The sequence below is a fragment of the Gymnoscopelus microlampas genome (assembly GCF_963454915.1).
Source record: "Gymnoscopelus microlampas genome assembly, chromosome: 16".
NCBI lineage: Eukaryota > Metazoa > Chordata > Actinopteri > Myctophiformes > Myctophidae > Gymnoscopelus > Gymnoscopelus microlampas.
Genome location: NC_139953.1, coordinates 4,266,842 through 4,294,759, shown reverse-complemented (window position 1 = coordinate 4,294,759; position 27,918 = coordinate 4,266,842). Strand labels below are relative to the sequence as shown.

Here is a 27,918-nt window from a genome sequence, read left to right as displayed (position 1 = left end):
CAGAGAAGCTATGTTGTCAAGAGGAAGGCGTGAGACTCTAGACTCAACAATAAAAATGATCTTAAGGCTGCTATGAAAGCAAACCATGGGCTTCCATCACACCTCAGCAGTGCCACATTTGTTCAAAAGTAGCCCAGACCAAGTATTGAGTGCATACAGTATTAACATACTTTTCAGATGGTCAACATTTCTGTATTATAAATCTTTTTTATTTTTTTGTGGTCTCTTGTAGCCTAATATTCTAATATTTTGAGAAATGGATTTTTGATTTTCATGAGCTGTAGCCTATGCCATAAAACAAACAAAAAAACAGTTTTAAATGTTTCACTTTACGCGCAATTATAGAATATATGAAAGTTTCACTTTTCAAATGATATTACGGAAGAAAATGAACTTTTCTTATTTTTTTAAAAATTGATCTGTATATGTCACTGATATATGGTAGGCCTTCATGGTTACACTACTTGAGTACATATTCTTTGAGACACACATACGGGTATTTCGGGGCTTGGCCGAATCCGCCATTCCTTCGCCGGGTCAAACAACACAGCTTTCACCATTGGAATTGCATTATTGAACGTACACATTGTTACATTTCATGTTTTTTTCCAAAACATGTGGTGAAGCATTGTAGTGCAGGTAATTGCAACAACCACCGAACCACCGAAACAAATATTTGAAACTTTTCGCGATTCTGCCAATAATCATATTCTTTGAGACACACATCAGGGATTTTGCCGGGTCAAACAAGGGAATCACGTGACGTTGATCCCCTTCCCCTATTCGCTCATCCTAGGACATGACGTATGTGTAGGTAGAAGAATACGTAGTTACTCTAGCCTACACACTATTTATTAATAATAGTGTGTAGGGGGCGGGGTTGGGTGACGACGCAGCAGGGGGGGTGTGGTGTTAAAGCTCGCGGGGAGGGAGGGGAGGGGAGGCGCGTGCGGCTCGGTGAGTGAGCGCGAGCAGAGCAGAGCGGCTGTGCGGAAGTTCTTTCATCCTTTTTTTTTTTTTTTTTTTGGGACAGACTGCAGAAGAAACTAGAGGAGGAGGCTTCACCCTCGCGAGTGTTTCTTCTTCTTCTTCTTGTCGCCCGTCCCGTCCCGTCCCGTCCGGGTCCACCACAACTTTATGGTTCGGATTTCGGAATAATATTTTTTTTTAAAGTGAAAGAGGGGGGAAAGAAGAACGACGGGGGCCCGCCGGGCGACGCGACGAGAAGAGAGGGCGACGCGGGGGGAACCGAACCAAACCGAACTGGACGGAACTTCTTGTGGAGGACATTAAAACACAAACTCTCCACTTCAGAACCTATATACGCTGTTGGTCTGGGCCTCCTCCACCTCCTCCTCCTCTAGTGCTGTCGGTGAGTGTGTGTTCGGCTCGACGTTTCTTTTCTGAGTTTGTAAACAACACGGTAACTGTATGATAATAACGACAATAACGCTACTATTACAGTGAGCTACTACTAATGAGCCCGTTTCGTCGTCGTCGTTCGTTGTTGTTGTTGTTCTGAAGTCTCTCGAGTCGTGCGTGAATGCGGGATTGTGGAGAAGCACGCACGTCACGCACGCAGCAGCGCGGGGGTGGCAGGCAGCGCGAGGCAGGCAGCGCGTGCTCTCTCTGGCTTCTCTCTGCGTGAGAGAGAGAGAGAGAGAGAGAGAGAGAGAGAGAGAGAGGCAGCTCGAGCTGGAAGCAGACAGCTCGAGCTGCCTCTCACGCAAGCGCTGTCTCACGCAGCTCTACAAACACAGCAGGGCCAACCAAGCTCCATTTTGCGTTTCGTCGTTTCATGCGGTGCGGGGCAGCCGGAGTCTACGGTTGTTGTTGTTGTAACGTTGTAAGTAAAAACCAGTGTGTTGTCAGAACTGGTTACAACTAGTTAACGTTATTACAACAACTGTCACCAGGTTCTTATTCGAGGTATAATGGATAATATTGCACATTTGTTATGCGTGACAATGAACAGAGCAACCCCCCCCCCTCCCCGCACTACACCCCGTGCGTGCGACGTGCGTGTGTGTGAGAGTGCGTAGAGGCCACGCAGAGATGCGTGGGCGGGCTGCTAACCTCTCATTTTAGCTGCTTAACTACAGGTCTGCTGTTATGTGTACACTGTAATATAGAACCCCCCCCCCCCCCCCCACAGACAGTCAATGTAATTAATGTTACATAGCTAATTATAATAGATAGCCTACTACTACATACTTCTGTATGTAGTAGGCTATCTATTACTTCTGTATGTAGTAGTATGTTGGTATGGTATGTAAATGAACCAAATGTTCATTACAAACGTATGGTCAGAAATATAGTTGGTGTATTAGTTAATATCTATGTAGTTAATGTCCTTAAAGTTAACATCTTAAGAAGTAGACATAATTGGATTGTGAGACAAAAAGTTATCTTAAGTATGTATTAACATGTCATAACAAACCTGTACAGTTGAAAGCTACTGTTGCAGACCGGCTGGGTGGAGTTATGTTTACGTTATGCAAACATCTACTGTAGGTCTTACACTGTAATGTTGTTTATGTCAGTGGTTCTCAAAAGTGGTCCATGGACCCCTCCAGGCGTCATTGAGGGGGTTCCAAGGTGTCCCCAACTAATTGTTTTTTATGGGAACCAAATGGACCCTTACAGGTCTGTTACTCTGGTAGTGTACACAATGGAACCAAACGAGGACCTGTAAGGGTCCATTTGTACACTCTCAGAGTTATGGGGGTCCGTGCGTGGCCTAATGCGTACCAAACTTGGGGGTCCTTGAAAATAAATAAATAATCAGGTTTGTTTTATATACTAAATGTACAGTATAGTAGACTAGAGTTATATGTTTGTTATACTGACTCTACAGTAGACTGCAGAAGAGTTATCTTTGTTATACTAGTCCAGGGGTCTTCAACAGGGCGTCCGGGACCCCTAGGGGGTCCTCAGAGCTACTATAGGGGGTCCGCCAAATCTTTGTGTGATCGGATTTCGTTTTTTTACATTAACCACTTGAACCCTAGAATTCCTTTTCTGAGGGGAACATTAGCCGAAAATAGCAGATCTACAAGCTCTCAACGCCTCACAACGCGAGGCGTTGAGAGCTTGTAGATCGGCTATTTTTGGCAAAGAGGCTATAGGTGTAGAGGGAAAAAAGAGCAGAAGTAAAAAAAAAAAAAACTTTAATCTGAAACACAATTTTATAGTAGGGGGTCCCTGCTTCATCTCTCTCTCAGCTAGGGGGTCCTTAGCCTGAAAACGTTGAAGACCCCTGTACTAGTCTATACGTAGTAGTACACCACAGTAGCATGGTTATGTTATAGGCTAACAAAAATATTAAGAGTTGGGGGGTCTGCGACCAAATAAATATCATTTTGGGGGTCCCAGCAGTGTGCCTTTGAATTAGGGGGTGTTTCGGCCTCGAATAATCATAGTGGAGTAAAAGTAGAAGTAAAAAAGTATTGAAAATGAGCAGTACTCAACAGTACTTGATTAAATGTACTGTTTTATGTTATAGGCTACTAAATATACAGTAGTACACCATACTAACAGTAGAGACATGTTTGCGTTATAGGCTACTAAATGCACAGTAGACAGTAGAGTCATGTTTATGTTATAGGCTACTAAATATACAGTAGAGTAGTACACTACTAACAGTAGAGTCGTGTTCATGCTATACTAACTCTAGTAGTAGATTACAGAACATTTATATTGTTTGTTATTCTGAGTCATGGAGGAGGCATATAAGACATGAAACATTTAACGTTTAAAAAGTATTCTTTGAATCGGTTCGAGTCAGAATATAAGACATTAATAATAATAATAATAATAATAATAATAATAATAATAATAATACATTCCTTTCAGGAAGGCCCCAGGTGTTTGTTTTCATGCCGACAACCTGGGAGGGTATTCCAATTTAGAATGAGTTTTTAAGTCTACCGCTTACAGTATGGGGTATTAATGAACATGTGAAGAATATGTCACTGTGTGTACTGTATTTGTAATTTATGTGATAGCCCTTCACTTAGTCATGAATACATATCATATAGCATTTTCATTCAAACCGTGATAGCATCATGTGTAGGCATAGGCCTACCACTTAAGCCCCATATACTCATAGTACAGTATATACCCTGTATAACAGTGGTTCTCAACCCTTTTCATGCCAAGGACCCCTAAATTGATATACATTCGGCCGCGGACCTCCATCCAAAAATGTTTTGTGCCAGGGACCCCCAGAAGCAAAGATTTGCCTTTTAAAAAAATGTATATTCAAAGATATGCATACTTTTTCAAGATTTTTCAAAAATAGCAGATCTACAAGCTCATTGTGCGGACCATAGAGCTATTAACGTGATGTTCTTTTCTGGCTGTGTTTTGCTCTGTACAGTGCTGTGCACATTGCCTATAGTATGATGATGTGAAACAAAACTACATAGTCATTCAGTAGTCGTCTACCAGGGCTCAACACGGCTCGGAATCCAGCAAACATTACGAAATCTACTGCAGCACAATAAACCCTAACCACATCCAAACCTCAATGTATAAAGCATGCAGCCAGTTAATTGCTTTCTTCATCTCCTCTCCTTTCTTTCTCCTCCCCTCTCCTCTCCGTCTCTCCTCTCTGCACCACCCCTGTCTTTCTCCCTCCTCCCCAGTAGGGGGGCGATGGCGAGGCTAAGCCACAGCGACCATGTCCTGCAGCAGCTCAACAACCAGCGGGAGTGGGGCTTCCTGTGCGACTGCTGCATCTCCATCGGCGACATCTACTTCCGGGCGCACAAGGCCGTGCTGGCCGCCTGCAGCTCCTACTTCCGCATGCTGTTCATCCGCGACCAGCAGGGCGCCTCGCGGCTGGACCTCAGCAACATGCAGATGAGCGCCGAGTGCTTCGACCTCATCCTGCAGCTCATGTACCTGGGCCGCATCGTGGTGGGCAGCTACGAGTTCGAGGAGCTGAAGGCCTCCATGGCCTACCTGCAGATGTACTACATCCCCGACTCCCTGGAGGACCTGCGGGACATCCGCAGCTCCAACCTCACGCCGTCCTCCTCCGCCTCCTCGTCCTCCTCGTCCTCCTCCAGCTCCTCTTCCTCCACGACGGGCGTGGCCGCCGCCGGGAAGATGATGTTCGGCGTGCGCATGTTCGAGCAGCAGAGGCCCAGCGGCGGCCCCGCCCCCGAGGCGGAGCGCCCGCCTAAAGCCGCCGCCGCCGCCGGCGGCTGCAGCAGCAGCACCACCGGCACTGCTACCGCTGCTGTAGCGGCAGCGGCGCGGCAAGCTATCCCGCTGTCAGCCACCAGGGCGGCGGCGGCGGCAGTGGAGGACGTGGTCGTGTCTGCCGTCGTGCCTTTAATCGTAGCTCCGCCGCTTGTGGACGGTATGGCGGAGCAGCCGTGTGACTTGAGGAAGCGCTCCGGCGGCAGGAGCTCGAACCTGAAGGAGCGCCCTCGCTTCGGCCGGACCTACACCTGCGACGACTGCGGGTTCGTGTTCAGCTGCGAGAAGCTCCTGATCGAGCACATCCTGACCTGCACCAACCGCAAGGCCTACCAGCCCCCCAGGTAACTTATGAACAGGGTTTTCCTGCAGGAAACGATATTATATTCTAGGTCAGTTTGTTTCTAAAACCTTTACATTTCAAGAACCCCCATAACTCAAGAGAGTATGCGGCAGTGGTTCTTTTTCATGTCAAGGACACCCAAAATGATATGGATTTGGCCGTGGACTCCCATCTCAAAATATTTTGTTCCAGGGACCCCCCAGAAGCAAAGATTTGAGTTAAAATGTTTGCTTTAAAAATATATAAATTCAAAGATTTGCACACATTTTCAGGATCTTTCAAAAATAGCAGATCTGCTATTTTTGAATAGCCAAAGTATAAAATATGGAAAAAGGAGTTGAAAATGATTGTGACGCTGTATTAACTAATTTAGCTGGGGACCCCCTGGTACCTCCCCAAGGACCCCTGGGGGTCCCCGGACCCCACTTTGAGAAACAATGGTATACGGGTCCATTTGCAGGAGCGCACATAACGTTTTTTTTGGTCTAGTTCTCAGGGGAGCACTACTTGGAGATGTTGCTTGGTTACGCACTCTAAATTGTGCAGAATATAGGAGGTTACAATGCAAGCGTTTCAGTGCCGTTTAGAGCACATTGCGTAGTTAAGTGCAACTGAGCCATTTGAATATTATTTTGCGTATAGATAGATAGATAGATACTTTATTGATCCCCGAAGGGAAATTCAGATATCCCATAGGTCATACAGGCACACATTAAGGTTAGTTAAAAACACATCACAACAAGAGGGGGGGGCACAGGTTAAAAAGTGAGAGAAGACAAATAAAAAATATATATTTTATGAATATTATAAGCATAAAAAGCGTTAGAAGGTGTCACTGGGAATAATAATAATCCTTTGTTATTGCACATAGACCCATAAATACCTAAAACTAAAACTATTAGTTCAGTTCATCGAACGGAACAGATCCTTGAAAAGCAATGAGTCCGTTAACCCATTCAATCCGGGAACGCATGTGTGTCAATTTAGATTTCTTTGGCTATTGAAAAATAGCAGATATACAAGCTCATAGCGCGGCACCGAGTGCCGCGCTATGAGCTTGTAGATCTGCTATTTTTGAAAAAGGTCCTTGGAACAAAATATTTTGAGATGGGGGGCCTAATACATATCATTTTAGGGGTCCTTGACATGAAAAACGTTTGAGAACCACTGATATTTTAGCTACATAAGTAAAAAAACAAAACTGTTTTATCTGATTTAGAAGACGTTTGTAGAATCCCCAGTAGCAAAAAGATTTGAGTTAAAAATCTTCGCTTTAAAAACAAACATATATTCAAACATATATTCAAAGAAACAAACATATTCAAATATTTGCACACATTTTCAAGATTAAAAAAAAAAAATAGCAGATCGAGTGCCGCGCTACGAGCTTGTAGAATCCGATATTTTTGAATAGCCCAAAGTATAAAATAATGGTTATAGCGAAAAACCGAAAATGACACAGTATGCATTCTCGGATTGAATGGCTTAAGAGAACTATATGACGGCAGACTGCTCATTTTAATTGACGAAAATCCATCAGCCCATTGCCATTGCCGTACGGAGGACTGTGGCATTCAGAAAGGAGAAACACCTTACAAAATATAAAATGATATATAGAAAATACAGTAGAAAAGTAGCCGGCGACAGTGTCTCTGAATACCTTTTTTTTGTATTTGGGAAGGCGGTATCCCGGGTCCCTTGAAAGTCAATGCCTTCTCTCATTCACTCGCTGGTACCACTGTCTGGTCTCGGGACAAATATAACGTCTCTAAAGTTTTGCAGAGAGATTTCAAAGATACTTCAAAGATGCATCAGGGTGCCGCGGAAACAAGTGTTGATCGGCGCTCCTCTCTTCCGCGCTCCATGCCCGGCCTCCCCCGTCTTGTGATTGGCTAGATGCACTTTTCCAGCCAATCACAAGACGGGGGAGGCGAGACTAAATTCTAAAATATGGATTAAACACGTTTAATGGCAGCATTGATTCGCGCCGATCAACGCGCGTTTCCGCGGCACCTTCTAATGCAGCTCAGAGTATCTTTGAAATCTCTCTGCAAAACTTTACAGACAGTGGTACCAGCGAGTGTATTAGAGAAGGCATTGACTTTCAAGGGACCCTGGATCCGCCTTCCCAAATACATGAAAGGTATTCAGGGTTCCGAAAGGGGCTATCGCCACGACTGATTTCAGTCATTTGGAGTCCGTAGAAGCCAGCATGAATTCTATGAAAGCATGTTGTGCACCGAAATTAGCAGATCTGTTTTTGGTTATAGTATTTGAAGTGATCAAACTAGCAATAGAGTATGTTTATGTTTAGAAGCATCTTCCATAAACATGAATGGTCTCAGAAATGTCATGAAAGAAAAGGTTAATGCCTCAACTCTGTGATTTCCTGTATGTGGAACAGCAGCCACATAGCTTTATAAAGATAATAATACATAAACATCATCATTAAAAACCTTCAGTCATGAAGATAATTCATATAATTCATTGTATTTCGCTTCATTCCACGCAATCCTTACCATCACAGCCTCTAACCGCTAACGTCCCTCTGACCCAACAGGACCAACGCAGAGGCTGACAACGACTCCAGCAAGGCCGAGAGCTCGGCGTCGGAGGGGCCCGAGGAGCCGAGCCGGTTGCTCGTCTGCAAAGGAGAGGACGACTGGCCCGGGGAGGAGCAGCACGCGATGGACTCCACGGGCGCCGCCACCACGATGATCCGCTCGGTGGCGGCCGGGACGACGACGGACAACGAAGCCGGCTCCACCAGGAGCGTCTCCATCAAGACGGAGCCGGAGGAGCCGCCGCTCTCCGACGACAACATGGACGGCAGCATCAAGGTGGTGCGGGTGGGCGAGCACGGCGGCGCCGGCGTCGGCGGAAGGGACTGTAGCGCGCGGCTACGCGGCGAAACCAAACACAAGGACCCGACGTCGAGAGACCGCCACCACCACCGGACGCCGACGACGAGGTTCGAACGCCACCAGCCGCCAGAGGAGCCGGGCGCGTCGGCCATGGAGGACGGCGCGAACGAAGAGCCGTTCGACGGCCACTTGTCCGGCGGTGGGGGCGGGGGGGAGGAGGAGGAGGACTCTTCTTCGGGGATCCTCCCCCCCGCCGCCAAGGTCCGCAAGATTAAAGAGGAGAAGGCCGAGGAGCAGTGCACGCCGTGCGAACTGTGCGGCGCCTTGTTGACCGACGAGGACAAGTCCACCCACTACATCTCCAACCACATGGGTCACATCTGCGCCTGTGGACGCTGTGGCCAGGTGCGTTGGATTAGAAGTTCTTAAGTCGCCAGCACTGATTTCACTCATTTAGATTCTATATAGCAGTGGTTCTCAAACTTTTTCATGTCAAGGACCCCCAAAATGATATGTATTTAGCCGCAGACCCCCATCTCCAAATATTTTGTTCCAGGGACCCCCAGAAGCAAAGATTTGTTTGAGTTACAAATGTTCGCTTTAAAATATATATATATTCAAAGATTTGGTACCCTGGATCCAAGTCTTTGGTACCCCCCAAGGACCCCCCACCCACTTTGAGAACCAATGCTATATAGTCCATCATATCTTTCCCTTTGCTTTTCTCTAAATTATGATTTATCCTTAGTTGCGCACCAGTGTCGTGCTCCAAAAATACTTTCTATTTCCATTGCATGACACGGTGAATAACCGAGTATAATTCGGGTATAATCCTTACCCATGTGGCAGGTAAAGTCAAGCCCTACTGTAATAATAATTTAGATATTTAAATTTATTTTAAAATTGGTCAAACTATGACGTCTTCCATAAAACCCTAACTTCAATTTCAAGAATGAATAGTTTTCAACTGGTTGGCTGTATGTAGAACAGCAGGAACATAGGTTTTATAACAATAGCAGCAAAACATTAATAATCGTGCTAATATAGTTTAGGAAACAGAGCATTAGTGTGTGATGGGGATGCAAATTTAATGACATCGTTGGTTCACCTTCTCGATCGATCGTCAAGTCATTGATAAGCGGTGATTTTCCTGAGAAAATGTACATGAGACAGAGGCAATGCTGAAACGTGTTGTCACGACAAACTGGTCTGTAAATTAGCCACGCAACACAATAGGCTCTATGCACAGCAGTCCTATTATAACTTCCTTCACAGGTGTTACCAATGATACTAATGAAGGCTCTGTTCCATTTTGTGTAGCACAGTGGTTCTCAGATTTTTCAATTTCCACGATCCCCATAACTCTGAGAGTGTACAAATGGAACCAAATGGACGGGTCCATTTGGTTCCATTTGTACACTCTCAGAGTTACACACCTGTAAGGGGCCATTTAGAAACCCCTTAAGGAACCATGAGGGTCCCTGGACCCACATTTTAGACCCACTGGTGTAGCAGAATGTTTCCAGTGAGCCAACATGCACAATATCAGCGCCCTGACTCTGTTTGACCAGAATGGAACAGAGCCTTCATTAGTATCATTGGTAACACCTGTGAATGTCTTCACAATATGGCTGCTGTGAATAGAGCTTAGTGTCCCCGTAAAGTAAAGTTTCATCAATGATTGTTAACTTCAGTATATGAAACGCTCATATATTTAATAACAACACAGTGAAAAGCAGTAGTTGTTGACCCATTTGTGGAAAACATTTTGAGCTTCTCGTGCATCTTATTTATAGAAAGCCTACTGAATAGGGTGAACATATTTTTTCGACCCACCAAACCGCAACTCTTAAATAAACCACGCGTGTGCACATGTGTGTTCATCCTGTATATATGCACACCACATGCGTTTTCATGAGGACGCGGGGACAATTATTTTCGTGCTTAGCAGACCCTTGAGACCGCCTGTACCGGATGGTGTTTACGTTCACCATGCATGTAAGGCTGTCACGGTTACAAATTTAAGTTGACGATTAATTGTCACACAAATAATTGCGACTAACGATTTTAATAGTGTTTTTGTCATTGAACATTGGAACACATGAATGCATTTAAAATTTCTGTTTGGTTTTTAGGCTTCATAATAACAAAAAAATGCACAGGGCAGATATGACAAATAACTTGAATTTACAAATACATAACTAAAATAATTTATACTTTCAAAAAATAAAATTAAAATAGCAGAAATAGCTGATCTGCTATTTCAGCTTTTTTATATTTGAAAATGTATTTTCGTGAGGAGTTGTAAGCTTATAGATCTGCTATTTCAGCTTTTTTTATATTTAAGGATAAGGATATTTTTTGAAAATGTATTTTTGATCATGGAAACTATTTTGACAATGATGACGATTATGCAAAAGTAATTGCGAAAATAATTGCGATTATCTCAAATAATTGCGATTAGACGATGATGTAATAATTGTGGCAGGACTACATGGATGCTACACACGTCATGTAGAAAGAACATGAGGCGCCATGTAATACACGGTAGGACATATGTAAACGGATTGGACACATAACACTTGTCTGTTGTTTTGATGCGTGACGTTGCCACATAACCTTGACGGGTCCGAGCAGATAGCCATGTACTTAGTTGGATACTATATTATATATTTTTTGCTATAACCATTATTTTATACTTTGGGCTATTCAAAAGTAGCAGATATACAAGCTCATAGTGCAGTGCTACGAGCTTGTACATCTGCTTTATTTTATTGTGAAAAATTGTGCAGATGTGTGCACATTTTTGAATATATATACACATTTTAACTCAAATCTTTGCTTCTGGGGATTCTACAAATGTCTTCTAAATCCTAGCAGTTTGGAAAAAAAACTTAGGTTGCTATAATATCAGTGGTTCTCAAATGTCATGGACCACCGAAAATGATATGTATTTGGCCGCGGACCGCCCCCCCCCCCCCCCCCCCCCCCCCCATCTCAAAAATATTTGGTTCAAATGCTTCCTTCCGTCATACAGGGACCAAGGAAGCGCTGAAAACGTAACGTGGTGTAAAGCGGATGATCCTGCGTCCCCCCGGCTTCCGTCTCGTCTTAAATTTGTCCTACTGTATGACATATATAGCTTGCTGCTTAGCATTCTTATGGTAACCGTCTTCCACGCCGACATGTCGCCACTCCGACTAGTGGCTTCCGCGTGCGGTTAGGGTTAGGGTGAGGGTTAGGTATAGGGTTCGTTAACGTCGGAAAGGCGACATGTCGGAAAGCCGCCATGTAACCATTCTTATACCCTTCGGGGAAAGCATCTGTGACATTTTAGATGTTGCTACGTAGCAACATGATGTTTAAAAAAAGAAAAATGAATAAGAAATTCCAAGTTTTTCAGAAAACTTAGGTTAGGATTAGGTGTTTTTTAAATCGGCCTCTGAACGGGTTATAATGGAAATGACGAACACATGACGGCTTCCTTTCTCAGCTTTCGGGAGGTGTAGTAATTCCGGACTACACAACATTCAGAGATTGTAGAATAGTAGACTGGCTACGTGAGACTAGACATGTCACTTGGCCTAACAAAGCTTTCAGTTGTGAGATTATTTATTATATATTGTCTCTGTCGCGTGGAAACCTCATTATGTCCAGAATTGTTACTTTTCAGGATTCAATAAAAAAAATACCCAAAGCACAAGCTCAAAACGTGCCGCGTTTCAAGCCGCGTTTCGAGCCGCGTTTCTAGCCTCGTTTCAGATCTGCTACATTTGATACTGTAGTGTGACGCTGTAGTATGATCAAGTAGGCCCGGGGCGTTAATTTACTAAAAGAAAACACAAAAAGTTAGAATATGGAGATAAGGCCTGGGCCGCTGGCGCAGAAGCACCTAGGCTCAGTGTAGCCTGACAGCGTGTTGCGGGTTCGATTCCCGATCCCGACGGCCTTTGCTGCATGTCACTCCCCATCTCTCTCCCCCATTTCCTGTCAGCCTACTGTTTAATAAAGGCATTAAAACCAAAAAATACATCTTTAAAAAAAGAATATAGAGATAAGGGGTTTCTGCCCAACAACGATAATTATGTCTTTCTTTTTTTTTGTAATGTAATCCCTGCCAGGTGCTCATTAAAGGACGGCAGCTCCAGGAGCACGCCGAGCGCTGCGGCGAGTCCCAAGGCGCCGAGTCCGACTCCCACGGCGAGGACGACAGCTCCTCCCTGCTGGAGGAGGAGCCAATGCAGGGCGAGGAGGAGGTGATGATGGAGGACGGCCTCCTATTGGAGGGTTCGGACCTGGCCTGTCCTCACTGCGGCCTGCTCTTCCAGAGCGAGAGCCTGGCGCTGGAGCACGCCCTCTCCTGTCACGACCCCGAGCTGTTCCGGCCCGCCCTGCTGGACGAAGCCGGTAAGGATAAGGCCTGTCGATTTTAAAACCCATTTAACCCATTAAGACCTGAGGCCGATTCTACAAATGTCTTCTAAATCCAAACAGTATTCTGAAAAATGTATGTTTCTATATCAGCGGTTCTCAAACTTTTTATGTCAAGGACCCCCAAAATGATATGTATTTGGCCGCCGACCCCCATCTCAAAATATTTTGTTCCAGGGACCCCCAGTAGCAAATACTTGAGATAAAAATGTTCGCTTTAAAAGAATACATATTCACAGAATTGCACGCATTTTCTCGATTTCTCAAAAATAGCAGATCTACAAGCTCGTAGCGTGGCACTCAGCTTGTAGATCTGCTATTTTTGAATAGCCAAAGTGTAAAATAATGTTTTTTAGCTCAAATCAAAAAAGATGCGATACAGATGCGTCCCAGGTCTTAATGGGTTTTAAAAAAACGGGAACGTATCATGTGTCATTTTAGAGTTTAGTCATATTTTACACTTTGGCTATTATACAAGCTCGTTGGGCTCTACAGCCACAAGAGGCGCTGCTCCAGCTCTGCAGTGGGAAACCAGAAGCGCTGATCCAATGTTCCTATGGGACTTCGGAAGCCGACGAAGAAGATCTACTATTTATGAAAGAAATCTTGAAAATGTGTACAACTCTTTGAATATAGGCTACATAATATATATATATTTTTTTTTTAAGCGAACATTTTTTACTCGAATCTTTGCACCGGGAGGTGGGGCGGGGGCCTGGAACTATATTTTGAGATGCGGGGTCCGCGGCCAAATATATATAACTTTGGAGGTCCTTCACATGAAAAAGTTTTGTTCCAGGGACAAGATTTCAGTAAAAAAAAAAGCAGAAATAGCAGATACTGTATATAAGCTCACAATGCTTGTATCTATTTCTCAACTAAATTCTCAACTATTTCTCATCAAAAGTAGCAGATCTGCAAGCTTGTAGATCTGCTACTTTTGATGCTTTTGTGTGACGCTGTAGTATGATCAAGTAGGGCGTTAATTTACGAGAAAAACACAATAAGTTAGAATATGGAAATAAGAGGACAGCAACGTTATATATATTCATACATTCCAAACTTGCAATGCCCCCAAAAAACAACAACAACACAACTAGACGCGTCACAATTCTGGGAGTTTTTGGCATTCTTTGTAAAACGGGCCTCTCCCACTAACTTTGGAAGCCAATTACGGACGAACGGTAAGGACTATCAAAGTGGATATGTTTATCGCTAGGGTCCAGAGATCATGTGTACCGATTTTTGTGAAATTTGGACAACATATGTGGGAGGAGGAGCTAAAAGTGTGTTTTGAAGAAAATTCTAAATGGCGGAAAATATATCCAGACGCAAATGGGCGTGGCCTATCTAGGGAGTTGCGTCATGACCCAAGAAATCCAGGGGAAAATATTTTTTTATTCTACGACCTACGGTTCAAGAGGCCAAAAGGTAAAGTGGGCCAATATAGCGCCACCATGAGGCTGACTGGTGTAATTATTATTTAAATAATTTGGCAATAAACTATGAACCTCCCCTCAAAGTCTTTTAACTCTAGCCCTTACTGTTTCTGAGAAAAAAATACTTGAATGAGAGTTTTTTCATTTTCCCATTAAAGTGGATGGGCACATTTAATCCACTAATAAATCAATATCAATTAAACTATGTAACCAATCTCTTAGCAAAGTACAAGCCATCGATTCCCGGTGAAGCGGGTCAATTTGACATATGGCACGAGTGTGGGAAAAATAAATTGCGCAACATAATAAAGTGTATCTATAAAGAAGAAGAATAAAGTCGGAAGAGTACTATATAGTCTGGTTGCCTTATTCGGGCAACCACATTAATTACAGTTACATTTTGACGATCGTCAATAAAAAAAAACGTCATGATCATCATTGATACCCCCCCACCCCCCTATAGGCGGCATCGGCGGCGAGCCGGACCACCGGCGCAAGCACTTCTGCAGCATCTGCGGGAAGGGCTTCTACCAGCGCTGCCACCTGAGGGAGCACTACACCGTCCACACCAAGGAGAAGCAGTTCAGCTGCCAGACCTGCGGCAAGCAGTTCCTGCGCGAGCGGCAGCTGCGGCTGCACACCGACATGCACAAGGGCATGGCGCGATACGTCTGCCCCGTCTGCGACCAGGTAGGGATGGACAGATGGATGGATGGGACGATATTACGTTATTATCGTTAATTATAACCACAAAACTCTCTAACTGCCAGAGTAATAGTGTAATAGTGGTACACTATATACATATATATACATATATGAATTCAAGTCTCCATGGGGTGACTAATCGATAGAAATAAAGTAATTTTGGGGGTGAACTATCCCTTTAAACCCTCTAATTAGTAAAAGTTGAAAGACTTGTAACTGTGCTGTTTCTTCACTCTACATCAAATTATTGCGCCAAAAATTGCAGATTGTAGATGTACAAGCCCACAAAGCAACGTGTTGTGAGCTTGTAGATCTGCCATTTTTTTGGCAAACGTTCAGAACAGGGATGCTGGGGATCCAAGTGGTTAAAAGAGTTTTAATTATGTTTTTGATTTTCCGATTATCATTAATCGCAATTATTTCTGTGCCACAATAATCGTGACATCAACTTTTTTCCCCCCCTTTTTTTCACATCGTCCTCCATGAAGGGCACCTTCCTCAAGCACGACCACCTGCGTCACATGATCTCCCACCTGTCGGCGGGCGAGTCCATCTGCCAGGTGTGCTTCCAGATCTTCCCCAGCGGGGAGCAGCTGGAGAAGCACATGGACGTGCACCTGTACATCTGCGGCGTGTGCGGCGAGAAGTTCCGCCTGCGGAAAGACATGCGGAGCCACTACAACTCCAGTCACACCAAGAGACTATAGGAGGTAGGGGGGGGGGACAACTACCCCCCCCCCTACCTCCGTATACCCCCGTCCTTGATTTAGATTTTAAAAGAGTACTTGACCCCCCAAAATGACAAAAGTACTCCTTTTTAAGTCTGTCAACTAAAAAAAAAAGCCATAAATGTGAGATCAAATTTATGCACTTGAACACCAAAAAAAAAACAGAGAACCTATAATTCTGCACTTTTCAAGTATACTCATAACCTAAGTGTTGATGGGCTGCAGTGCCTCGAGCTTTGGGTAATCATATTAGGGCTGAACAATTAATCGGAAAATAGACTAAATCACAATATGAACTACTACTGCAATTTCCAAATCGCAGAGGCTGCACTTAATTGTGTAAAAAGAGAGGTCAAAAAGGTATTTATGAACATGGTCTTCTAGTGTTTTAGGTTATCTTTGGACCATAAATCAAGTACCATATTAATTTCTCCCTTAACTGTCTACTAAAAGGACCATACTGTAGCTCCTACTGTATACTTTACATTACTGCTGACAATATTTGCTTTTATTGACCTTCCAAGATGTAAATCAACTTGCAGAGGAAAGTGTCCAGAAGTCGCAGATCTTTTGAAGTTGGAAGATTGTAGAACAGAAACCTTTTTTTCTTTCTTTTTCCCCCTTTTTTGAAGAGGGTTTAAGTGGTTAAATGAACTAAAGTTCAGTTTATATAATAAACTGATCTTTTATTTGTGTTTATTATATATTTATAAGTTAAATGTTCTCAAAGAGAAATTCAGATTGATTTTGCACATTTGTACAAAAAAATATAGTTCAAAGCAGTGATAAATCGGTGGTCTCGGACAGTGTGGTTCTCAAACATTTCATATTCAAAGACTCCCAAAATCTATATCTCTTTGGCTGTGGACCCACATCTGAAAATGATTTGTGCCAGGGACCCCCCATACAAGATTTGTGTTGTCAAATCGTTTTCAAGATTCTTTAGAAAAAAATGCAGATCTTCAATATCATTTTGATGCTATTCCCCCTGGAACGCCCTCAAGGACCCCTGAGGGGGTCACCGCACCCCACTTTGAGAACCACTGGTCTATAGGAATCTCCCAAATTGGGATTGGCTCTCTCATGACTTATATCTACACCAAACACCAGTATGGTCCTTTTTTTTTTTTTCTTCTTTTTTTTTCTCCATCCTAAATTGTTCAGCCCTAGTAAACATTCAACAGCTTTGCTGATTATGTCGTTTTGAATATTACTAGACACTTGTAGTTTTCTTCATGGTCAGACGGCACGCTCACACATGTGCGTCAGAGGCGGTTTAGCCAACGCATGGCAGTTTCCTATGTTGTCTTGCGGTTTTGTGGCTAGTGCTGGGTTTTCTGGTATGTATTTTGACCAAAGTAGGTTGGAGAGGTTTGTAGTCGGTATCAGCCGAGAACGCCGGGAGTCTGTCCCCGTTACAATGCGCTAATAGGCTCTATGCACAGCAGCCATATTGGGAATGAATTGGGCCCCTGCCTTACTTCCTTTACAGGTGTTACCAATAATACTAATTAAGGCTCTGTTCCATTTAGAGTGGCATAGTGGTTGCCTTATTTTCAAGGACCCCCATAACTCTGAGAGTGTAGTCCACCAAATGGACCCTTACGGGTCCATTTGGTTCCATTTGTACACTCTCAGAGTTACACACCCACCATAAGGGGCCATTTGGGAACAAAAATGGAGTGTTTCTAGTGAGCCAACATGCACGATATCAGCATCCTGACCAGAATGGAACAGAGCCTTCATTAGTATCATTGGTAACACCTGTGAAGGAAGTAAGAAGAGGCCCAATTTCTTTCCAATATGGCTGCTATGCATAGAGCCTATTGACCCCTGGGAGATGGTAGGAGACACCTACCATCAGCTCCCAGTTCTTACCGCATGACTTGCCGCACCCATGCCATGCTATACTCGTACTCTGAGTTGCGGTGCCCGGGATCGAACCCATGACCTTGTGGTCCAAAGGCAAGAGCATGGCCTTTTTAATACTCATCTTCCTCATCCTCCTCCTGTCCGACACTCGGTGCCCACCTCTTCGTAATCCTTGGCCACCCTTCAGGCAGTGTTGATTGCGTCGACTAAAACTATGACGAAAAATGTTCGTCGACTACCTTTTTTTCACTGACGAAAAACTGAATAAAAACTAAGCTATGATGACTCAAACTAAGACTAAATATATTGACAATTTCGTCGACAAATAAAAACTAGACTAAAATGAAGAGATCCAGTAGAACTAAAAGACAGCACATTTTATGTTTGGTTGCACTTGGCTGTTGCGGTCTGAAAATAGCAGATCTACAAGCTCACAACGCATCGTGAAGCGTTGTGAGCTTGTAGATTTTCAACATGCAACCAAGTGTAAAATCAGCCATTACGACGCCATCAAGGCGCCTTCAAAATACATTTTAGTCGACTAAATCAACTGCAGATTTAGCTGACAAACATTTCAGATAACTAAAACATGACTAAAACTGAATCAACATTTGCTGTCAAAATCTACACTACCTCCAGAGCCATGTCCTCTCTCTGGCCTCGGAGAACTCTCCCTCCTCCATCCCCTCACCAGCGTTACCAGTGAGGGGGGACTCTGTGTCATAGACAGAAAAAGGTAGACGCCGCGTTGGATTCTGGGCTGTATGTCACCACGGGCGCCATATTGTGGAGGGGAACTCATAATGGGCATGCGGCGCAATTTATGCAACTCCATTCAGCGAAGATCCGGCGAGGACACGCTGGGATTGTGTGAAAATAGCAAATCTACAAGCTCACAACACGCCACGCTGCCTGCGACATGTTGTGAACTTGTAGATCAGATATTTTCGACTTCTTGTACACCAGCCACCATTCTAAAACAAAGTATAATACAGGGCTATGTGGTTGATCAGACCAATCAATTTCATCAGACCAATCACTGTAATCGAATTAAAAAAAAATCATTTAGAATTATTTTGTGTCAATTCGATATATATTTATATTATATAAACTTCTTTCTATAAGTGCTCCTTCAGGTCCGAGTTGTTGTCTTTGCACGGTGCTGCTGATGATGTAGGATTGCGTGCCGACATTGCCGAGCGGGTTGGTTGTCGGGGAAGACTTTCTAGGTGCTGCTGAGGTCTTTCGGGGAGGTATGGAGCCGCTGGTTGGCCAGACGTTTGTGACCTTGGCGAGCAGCCTGCAGGCTCGTAATGGTCCCTCATGGTTGTAGTTGGCATCAAAGAACTTCTTCAAACAACTGAACAAACTCAAAGTTGTCCTTTTTGGTTGCTTATCCTATTGGTTAAAAAAATATCGGTTTTGATATTATTTTCAGTTAATTGCCCTGCCCTATAACTACAAGCCAAAGGGCGGCCAACCACAGTGCTTATCGGCTGACACCAGTGGTGGAAAAAGTTAAGTTACTTTACACCACTGGTTGACACCCGCTTCACCAGTGTTGGAATCTACGCGCTGCACGTTCAGGAAGCTCCGCCCTTTTTAGCTTCGCACAGAATGGAAGAGATCGGGAGGCTGGCACTTCTGACACGTGCGCGTGTGTGTGCATGTGTGTGAGCGTGCCTTTAATTTAATTCACGTGCACACTCAGTGGAATTAAGCCACCAACTCTGCTTTCCTGTCATTCACCCTCTTTGCAAGTTGTTTCTAAGCACACTGTGTGTATTCAGAGTGGTCCTTTCATTTCAATGGCTGTTTAACTGTATTGTTGCCCTAAGAAAAACAGGTGGTAGATGACTTTTTTTTGGGGGGGTGTCTGTCTGGTGCCTTTTACTGGTGACGGACCACCATGCCAGAGGCGTCATTTGGGGGTATTTGCATATGCCCTCAACTCAATTTGCATATGGTCAACCATTTAGGGTTTAAGTGGTTAAAGGTGGTGTAAGTGACTTTGTAAAAAAAAAGCTAAAGCTCTATATTGTGATAGTAATCATTGCTACAGAGTGTTTGGTCAGTAACAGGGGTCTCCTCCGTCTCTCCAGCACTTTAATAAACAGAAAGTACAAGTGGGTCAGATAGATTCTATAAGCGTTCCAATTTACCTGGTCATTGATTTGATTCATCACTCCAGATTCCACTTAATTATCCTGTATAAATGTATTCTCTGTTCACTAAAAGAGCCGGAAAGACAGAGAGGGACCGCTATTACTGAAAGAATACTCTATAGCAATATAGCAATCACAATGCTATCCAGAATATAGGTTTTCTCCACCTCTGAAATGTTTTTTTTCTTTTCTTCATGCAGAATAATCTGATTTTATAGATTGCCGCTCTACATGTGTGTTCTTGTCTGAAACCATACATACAGTACATTCGTTATCCGCTTTCAACCATGTGTCCCGATTATGTAATTTTTTTGTTTTAAAATATTGAAAATAGCTGATCTACAAGGGGCTATTTTAGCTATTACATGGGGCTTAAGTGGTACGTTTTTTTTTTTCCTTCTTTTTTGTCACCATCTATCTCGTTTGTGAAATGACGCCTCTGGTCCATTGCAAGTGTCAGTTCATTGTCTTTAAAGCTGCAATCTGTAAGTTTTATGTATCTGCCGGTGGAGAGGTAATTCCATCTGACCACTCAACACAGCAGCCGAAAGGCTACCAGAAAAAAAGTTGGAAACTGCTGATCTATAGTGTGCAATCTGATGTACCGTCTGCTTCAAATGACTTCCATGGACATAACCGTTATTTGTCCTACCTGACACCTGGAGATATATGTATGTATATGTATGTCTCAATGGCAGAGTAGAGCAACTAGTTATATTGTATTAATACAGATTGGTCAAAAATAACCTTTTATTGATTCAAACAAATTCCAGATACAGTAGTAGCTTTACCTAGTATAGTCAGATGAGATTATGAAGAAGTTGTTCACACATACAAAACACTATATAAAGATGTTTGGAAGCCGCCTTGGGGTGCAAACATGCTGTTCTTTACATTATTCTATCATTTTTTAAATTTCTTGTAATTCACACAACAAGACTTAACAAGCAACTTGCTCCTTTTTGCCTTATCAGTCATTTCATGTACTCTACACACAAAATTCTCTTGAAGTCACACTTGGCTCAGCAAGGTGACGGTCGTCAATACAGCCAGACTTGATGAACATAATTTTGTCGCTGTCGGGCAGAAACCTCTTATCTCCATATTTGAACTGTTTAAATTGACGCCCGACTTGATCATACTACAGCGTCACTCTAAAGTAGCAGATCTACAAGCTCAAAGCGACGCGTTTGAGCTTTGTCGAGCTGCTACTTTCGCTATTTTTCTATTTGAATCCTAAAACGTTTTTGGACTTTATGAGGTTTCCACCCGACAGACGATTTACAGCATCTCGACAACATACTCTGTTCTCGTGAAGCTCTTTTCTGTGTCATTGACCCATAATATGTTTCTTCCATGTTTTCAGTTAAGTTACATTAAAATGTTAACGTCTGAAGGGTTTCATTAAAGTTGTTATAACTGTAGTGTTAACTTTATCCTTTTACTAATTTCACCATCACACCATAATCATAATAATAATAATAACAATGTGAAGTATGAAATCCATAATATTAATCCTCAAACCAACCAGGTAAATTATATTACTTCCCTTATTCATATTTGCCTTGAAGATGGGCTTTAAAAATACTAATAATTATATATATCCAGCATGGTCAGTACACCACTAGTAGTTTTGGCTCTGTGGGCAGGTGCCAAGTCCTGCTGGAAAAGGAAATCAGCATCTCCATAAAGCTTGTCAACATACGGAAGCAGTCTAAAATATCCTGATAGATAGTTGTGTTGACTCTGGACTTGATGAAACACAGTGGATGACAACACCAGCAGATGACATGGCATCATCACTGACAGTGAAAACTTCACACTGGAGTCAATACAGCCACCACGGTGTACAAATAACCACAGCTCTGATAACACCAAACCTATTTGCCGATCTGCTATTTTCGGCCAATGTTCCCACCAGAACAGGGATAGCTACTGGGTTGATGTTGTTACTTGTTAATGTAAAAAGAAGAAAAAAACGTTCCTATCACAACTATTTGGCGGCCCCCCCTGTTGTAACTCTGAGGACCGGACCCCTGTTCAAGACCCTGTTACTACAATACAACTATAAACAGATCTACAATGGTAGGTCTCGCCACGCTTCTGAAACGTTGACATATTGCGGTCAGGTAGGTTGACAAGAGGTATTGCATACAACTGAAATGGAAGCAGAACTTTCCATTATAGCTCAACAGTAAATATTTCTGTTGGGACTCCCAACAGAAATATTTACTGTTGACCTACCTCCCAACTTGGGAGGTAGGTCATTTCAGATGAGACAAAAGCCAGTGGGCCAATCACATGAGTTATTATATTTACTTTGTGGGCCGCCCAGACCCAAAAAGTGGAGGGGAAAAAAAGTTAAATATTATTATTATTAATTTTTTTAAACGGCCGGCCTGATCAGCCTGGAATGGAGAGGCCTTTCTGGAATTGTCCCAAATTTCCCAGTGGCCAGCACGTCCCTGTCTCTGACATAACTTCTCCCCCCCCCCCCCCCCCCCCCCTGAGCTCTGACAGCAATACATACAGCATGAAACGTATTTGGACAACTCAAAGTAAGACTTGATTTAACTGCCATAATTATGATTTCATGTTATCTTAAGATGTGTATGACTGTTTGTTTGTATGTATGTATGTATGTTATGTATTTCTGCGTCTTTGATTAGCCTTCTGTAAGTGCATTGTTTAGTTATAGTGATGTCCACTGTATTCCTAACGTGCTTATGATAAGAAGCTTATCTCAGTTGCTGCTGTTTCTATATGTTTGCTGCTCTGATTGACAGTGATTGATCTCTCCTTTCTTTTCATGCCAGTTCTACAAGTCCTTTATATTTCATCTGTATCTGTAATGTCATGTAACATGTGAGAGAGTGCATTTAGGACCATGTATGTATGCATTTATATGTTTAAGCACTTTATAGCAAGTCAGGTCTAGCAATGATTACTATCAGAAATGTTATTGTGTACAACTCTATTTACCTGACCTCTCATTATGTCGTTGGTTGACTAGGGTTCATGTCTTTTACAACTTGGACTTAATTAAATCTATTAAATGCTTAACTTGTAATTATAGAACAGGTAGTTCTGACCAAGCAATCTGATTGGTTGAAATAGGCTCTCCAGCACCGTGCTCATATCACTCCACCACCGCCCCCATCCTATTTAAACCCATTGTAATTTCAAACTCCATATTAACCATGTTAGACTAATTGGAAACACACATCCTTGATTCTGGTGACTGATGACTGGTTCGAATGCGTGAGGGGGCAGCTTTTTCAATGATTATTTTTGTATTTGTATTTTTCCAGTTTCAAAAGAAATTGTATTAAAAAAAAACATGAAAAAAGTAATTGAAAAATACAGCCCCCTCCTGCATTAGAAGGACACTATCAGTCACCAGAAATATGTGTGTTTTCAGTGAATCTAACACGGTCAAAATGGAGTTTGAATGGGTTTATATAGGAAGGCGGGTGTGTCTGATCAAATTCTAAAAATGAGAAATGTTAAGCAATTTCCAGGGAAACTGAGAACTGAGAACACTTAAAAAAGTTTTTTCTTATAGCAAATTGACCCACAATATGAATTCATTTTGATGTTAGTTAAGTGTGTGCTTGCTTTACTGTCATTATTGGCACTTCAGGGATGCTTAGAGCAGTGGTTCTTAAATGGGGGTATGAGGACCCTTAGGGGTACACAGAGGTACTACAGGGGTTACATGAGACAAAGTGAAAAATTGAAGAATTTATTTTACTGTTATGTTTAATGATAAAACATGAACAAACTTCATGTGAACCTGCTGATATATAAAGTGTTTAACCAAATAAAGAGAACATAACTGTTACTGAATAGAAAGCAATGCTTGTTTGCTGTTGTGCTGTTTTATTTTGAACATATTGACCTAAAAATTGGACTTTTGATGTCAATATTTCCTATGTGAAATGTTGCAGTCAGTTAAAGGGGGTACAACAGCCAAAATAGTTTAAGAACCACTGGCTTTGAAATCTCAGGGAAAGTGCCTTGTTGCTGAACACATACATCACTGTCATGTCAATAATGATGGTAATGCACACACTCTCATGTAATATTGCTTAAATTGTATGGCAGTCATTTGTTTTCATCTATTTATTCATTGTTAGATTATTCCTTCTTTAATTTATAACATTATTCTGTATTATTATATATTAATCTCATTATTCTAATGTCTTCATATTTTAATCATTGTGTAGAATTATGATTGTTTAATAAATCAGTTCTTGGAAGTCTGTCGTTGTTGTGTATTGATATTCATAGTATTCTCATGACAATATGACCACAGCTCATTTGTCATGGTTTCATGAATGATCAGCTTCTATTTATATTTGATTACAATCTCCTGTTTGACATCAAGATGTAAAAGTATCAATTGATGAGAAAAGTTCTACAGAAACATCACATGGACGTCAATGTGTGGCTGGCAGCTGCAGCTGACCTGGTGTTCCATCCTCTATACCTCTCCTGGATTACTAGCTAATGTATTCACCTGGGCCTGGCCTATCATTGCCACTAAAGAATGCTTTAAGTTTCATAGTCCTAACAAAACAAAGTTCATGCATATAATACTACATGATCTCGATGGCAAACCAGAGGAATCAAGCCTCTACAATTGCTTCTACTACAATTTGGCACCACTTCTGCACACACTCAGCCACACTTGTGTTTGATTATTATGATTATTGTAGGTGAGGACTCTATTTTGTCATTATATTGATCAAATTGTTCTCTGTTTGTGAGCTTGCAGTTCTTCTACTTTCTCTTTTCCCTTTACACCCTTTTCACAACAGGGGCCTCAGCCAGAGACTTCATGTCACCAGCCTGTCATCAGCCATCTGTGACATATCCATGATATATGTCAAGAGGACAAGGTTTCAGCCTGTTCAGAGGCCCATCTGTTATCAAATGAATTGAAATATTTCCCCAAAATATTAAAGACACCTTATGGCAAAAAAAGGTAGTAGTGCTGATCAAACCAGTGCTTTGCAATATTAGCTCCGGCCACACACACATACGCATGCACACACAGCACGCACCGTACGCACGCACACATTACTAATTATAAACCGAACTTTGGAAACTATGCATGGTTCACATAATTGGTGCTATTACATTTTGATATCAGGAGGTGGCACTAGAGTAGAAGTAATGATAACCCCCAATTCCTAAGACTCTTTCAATTCATTTCATGCAGTATTGCAATCTATATTCCCGGCCCCCCCCTGCCTATGTGTCGAAGTGTCCTTGAGCAAGACACTGAACCCCTAACTGCTCCTGATGAGCAGGTTGGTGCCTTGCATGGTTTCCGCCGCCATCGGTGTGTGAATGGGTGAATGTGAAGTGTAAAACTGGCAGGCTTTATGTCATACAGAAATGACACTTTTTGTACACATTCTACAAACCACAATTACATTTCATCAATCATTTTAGTTAATTAGTCTAATATACGTGTGGATCTTCAGAGTAGTGGTCTGTTGGTGAATGTGAACAATTTGGCCCTTGGAATGACATCAGATAAGGGTTTTTGTGGCTTTTTCTATTCTGTCCCTTGCAAACTCCATGAACATGGAGTTTGAGATCTCAGGGTCCATGACCTCACCGGTGTCTAAGGTGATGAGATCTGGACCCATTTCTTTGAAGGGATTGACAACTTTATCGTCCTTGACAAGATCACATCGCGGACGCCATCCTGAAAATAATGCCTTTCCACAACTAAGATTTTCCTAGATTTTTAGTATACTTTTTAGCATGCCCAGTAGTAACAGAATCCATTGAAAAATATTGTCTATCAATTATTTGGATTTTCAACCATATGCTGAGCTATCTAATATTGGAATCATTGCAAACAGACCACTAAGGAGTGATCCCAACTTGCTTGCGATGGTTTTTGAAAACCTTATGCCCATACCTAACACCATGCCAAAAATCAAAAACTTGTCAGCCCTCCCAGCTATATATATACATATATACAAGCTTATTTCCATTGTGGCCCTTTGTGTGCAAATGTGTGTAAAGAGAGTGCCATGTGATCTGCATGGGTGCCATGCGTTTGGGTTGTTGAGATGGTTGAGATTTCAGTTCCTACTTTCTGTTCCTATACATATTTTTCTCAGTTTACTGTCAGCAGGGGAAATCTAGTCAAATGATTTGTGGTTTTCTGAAAGTCAGGGGTCATCAACATGTTCGTACATGGACAAACGTGTCCGTGGCAAGACTTGTCCACGTCCATGGCACATTTTGTATTTTGGTTATAATGTGTACAATTTTGGTGAATGATTTTGGTGACTCGTAAAGTGTCGGGATGAATTGCTCATTAATATGGAGATTTGTTGTGTTGGTACCCGCACATGATTGCATCAGGTGAGGATGCAAGACAAGACAGCTAGAAGTAATGTTTGCTAATAGCTGCCTTAATTCTTTCATTGCTCCACTGGCATACCTTACATCAAATCACCTACGCATGGTCTGAGATGTTCTCATCAACATCGAATACTTGTTCACCTTAACGGAAACCACAACTCTTGAAACTAACAAATGAGTGGGGCAGTGTGAATTAACACAGGACACATTTCCTAATAAACATCAAGACCAACTTGCAGCCATAGCCTACTGTCAAAATATTACTTTAAGGGTACTTTGCAAAAAAACACCTCTGGTTTAATGATCATCATTACCGCCTGCTCGAATCATCTGAACATTTCTACTCTAGGTACTTGGGCGTACATTTGGGTGAAAGTTGCACATAGTTAGCACATATGTGTCACAATCCAGGCCTCTGCCCTGTATGGGACCTCACTGTGTCTTAGTTTTAAAATGTGTAGCACACTGGCATAGACTATGGCACATTACAAGTCCATTAGTTTACATTTAGCACTAGTGATTTGGTTTTCTGGTAAAATTATAGACCATATTCACTCGGCCGCCATATTGCCATTAAGTCAATGAAATGCCACCCCAGTTGCCACAGCAAAAATATTGATAAAAATGTCCGTAACAAGCTGGCATGGTGATGACCCCTGCTGAAAGTTAATGTTTCTAGGGAGAGAGAAGTCTGGAGCTCTCTGCTGGAACTGCCCCTGCGACCAAATTCCAGATAAGCGGTTGAAGATGGATTGATGGACTGCATTGCTTCTTCCTTCGTGTATGATCAGGTGGCCAGCTCAGTGTCGTGTAGCCATGCCCTCGTCTCTGATCCTATGTAGAAGAGGCCAGCTTCTGACGGTCTGTATAGTGGGCAGGAGGTAATTATATGTTGTTCTGGTGGATAGTCCTATAGGGGGCAGGTGGTATGTTCTTCTGAAGGTGGTCTGTATAGGGGGCAGGTGGTAATTGTATCCGCCAGGCCGAAAGGCATGGCGAGAGAGTAGGTTTTGCAACCTGTCCGTCCGTCCTTCTGTCTGTGAACAGCTAATCTCCGGCACCGTTGGCCTGATCGCAACGAAACTTTGCACACACACTCCCTGGATGCCAATTCCGAACCTCTGCCCAATCGGCCTTTTCACTTCGGCCTGTTATAGCGCCAGCATGAGGCCGATTTCTGACCTGTTTTGCATCCTGACCGTCCGTCCTTCTGTCTGCGAACAGCTAATCTCCGGCACCGTTGGCCTGATCGCAACGAAACTTTGCGCACACACTCCCTGGATGCCCAGACTGCACAGGCTTGCCACACTCGCACGCTGCGCTGTCTGCCATGCTACACTTCTTCATACATGATTTGACCCCAGTACATTAGGTAGGTGGTTCAGCAGGGTCCATTGTCGGCGTGGTAGGTCTTCTTCACCTTTGACGCCATCTCCCAGATGCAGAGATGGATTTGTGTCCGCCCAGCCGTCTCCCAACAGTGCTTCCAAGATTACGCCAGCCATGTGTTTATAGACACGTCCTCAGGGATAGAACAGATTGTCAGGAACGGAAGGTGTTGTAGGACCCAAGCGCAAACTTAGACAAACGCAGGAGATGAGGATCACAAACTTAAGTTTACTTATAACGACACACAGATAACTTACAGAAACACTCTGGTAACTAATACAATAAACTGAACTCAAAACAAGACACTGGCAACATAACAGCGGACCTGATACGCATCTTATGACCCAGCACTGAACACATTGAAAAACACAGTCTTTA

At 42.8% G+C, this 27,918-nt stretch overlaps 1 protein-coding gene across 3 annotated transcripts; it reads left to right on the top strand.

Annotated features, from left to right (window-relative positions):
- Positions 1-957: 957 nt before the first annotated feature.
- On the top strand, positions 958-20,720 carry zbtb1 (zinc finger and BTB domain containing 1). 3 transcript variants are annotated; one of them, XM_084081557.1, is made up of 6 exons: positions 958-1,372; positions 4,653-5,555; positions 8,115-8,823; positions 12,540-12,825; positions 14,752-14,978; positions 15,482-20,720. In XM_084081557.1, the coding sequence occupies exons 2-6, from the start codon at positions 4,660-4,662 to the stop codon at positions 15,698-15,700; spliced, it is 2,337 nt and encodes a 778-aa protein (XP_083937683.1). In that variant the 5' UTR covers positions 958-1,372; positions 4,653-4,659; the 3' UTR covers positions 15,701-20,720. The 3 variants fall into 3 exon arrangements, with proteins under 3 accessions (XP_083937683.1, XP_083937682.1, XP_083937684.1); XM_084081556.1 differs by having other exon boundaries at positions 4,650-5,555; XM_084081558.1 differs by having other exon boundaries at positions 958-1,378.
- Positions 20,721-27,918: the final 7,198 nt, after the last annotated feature.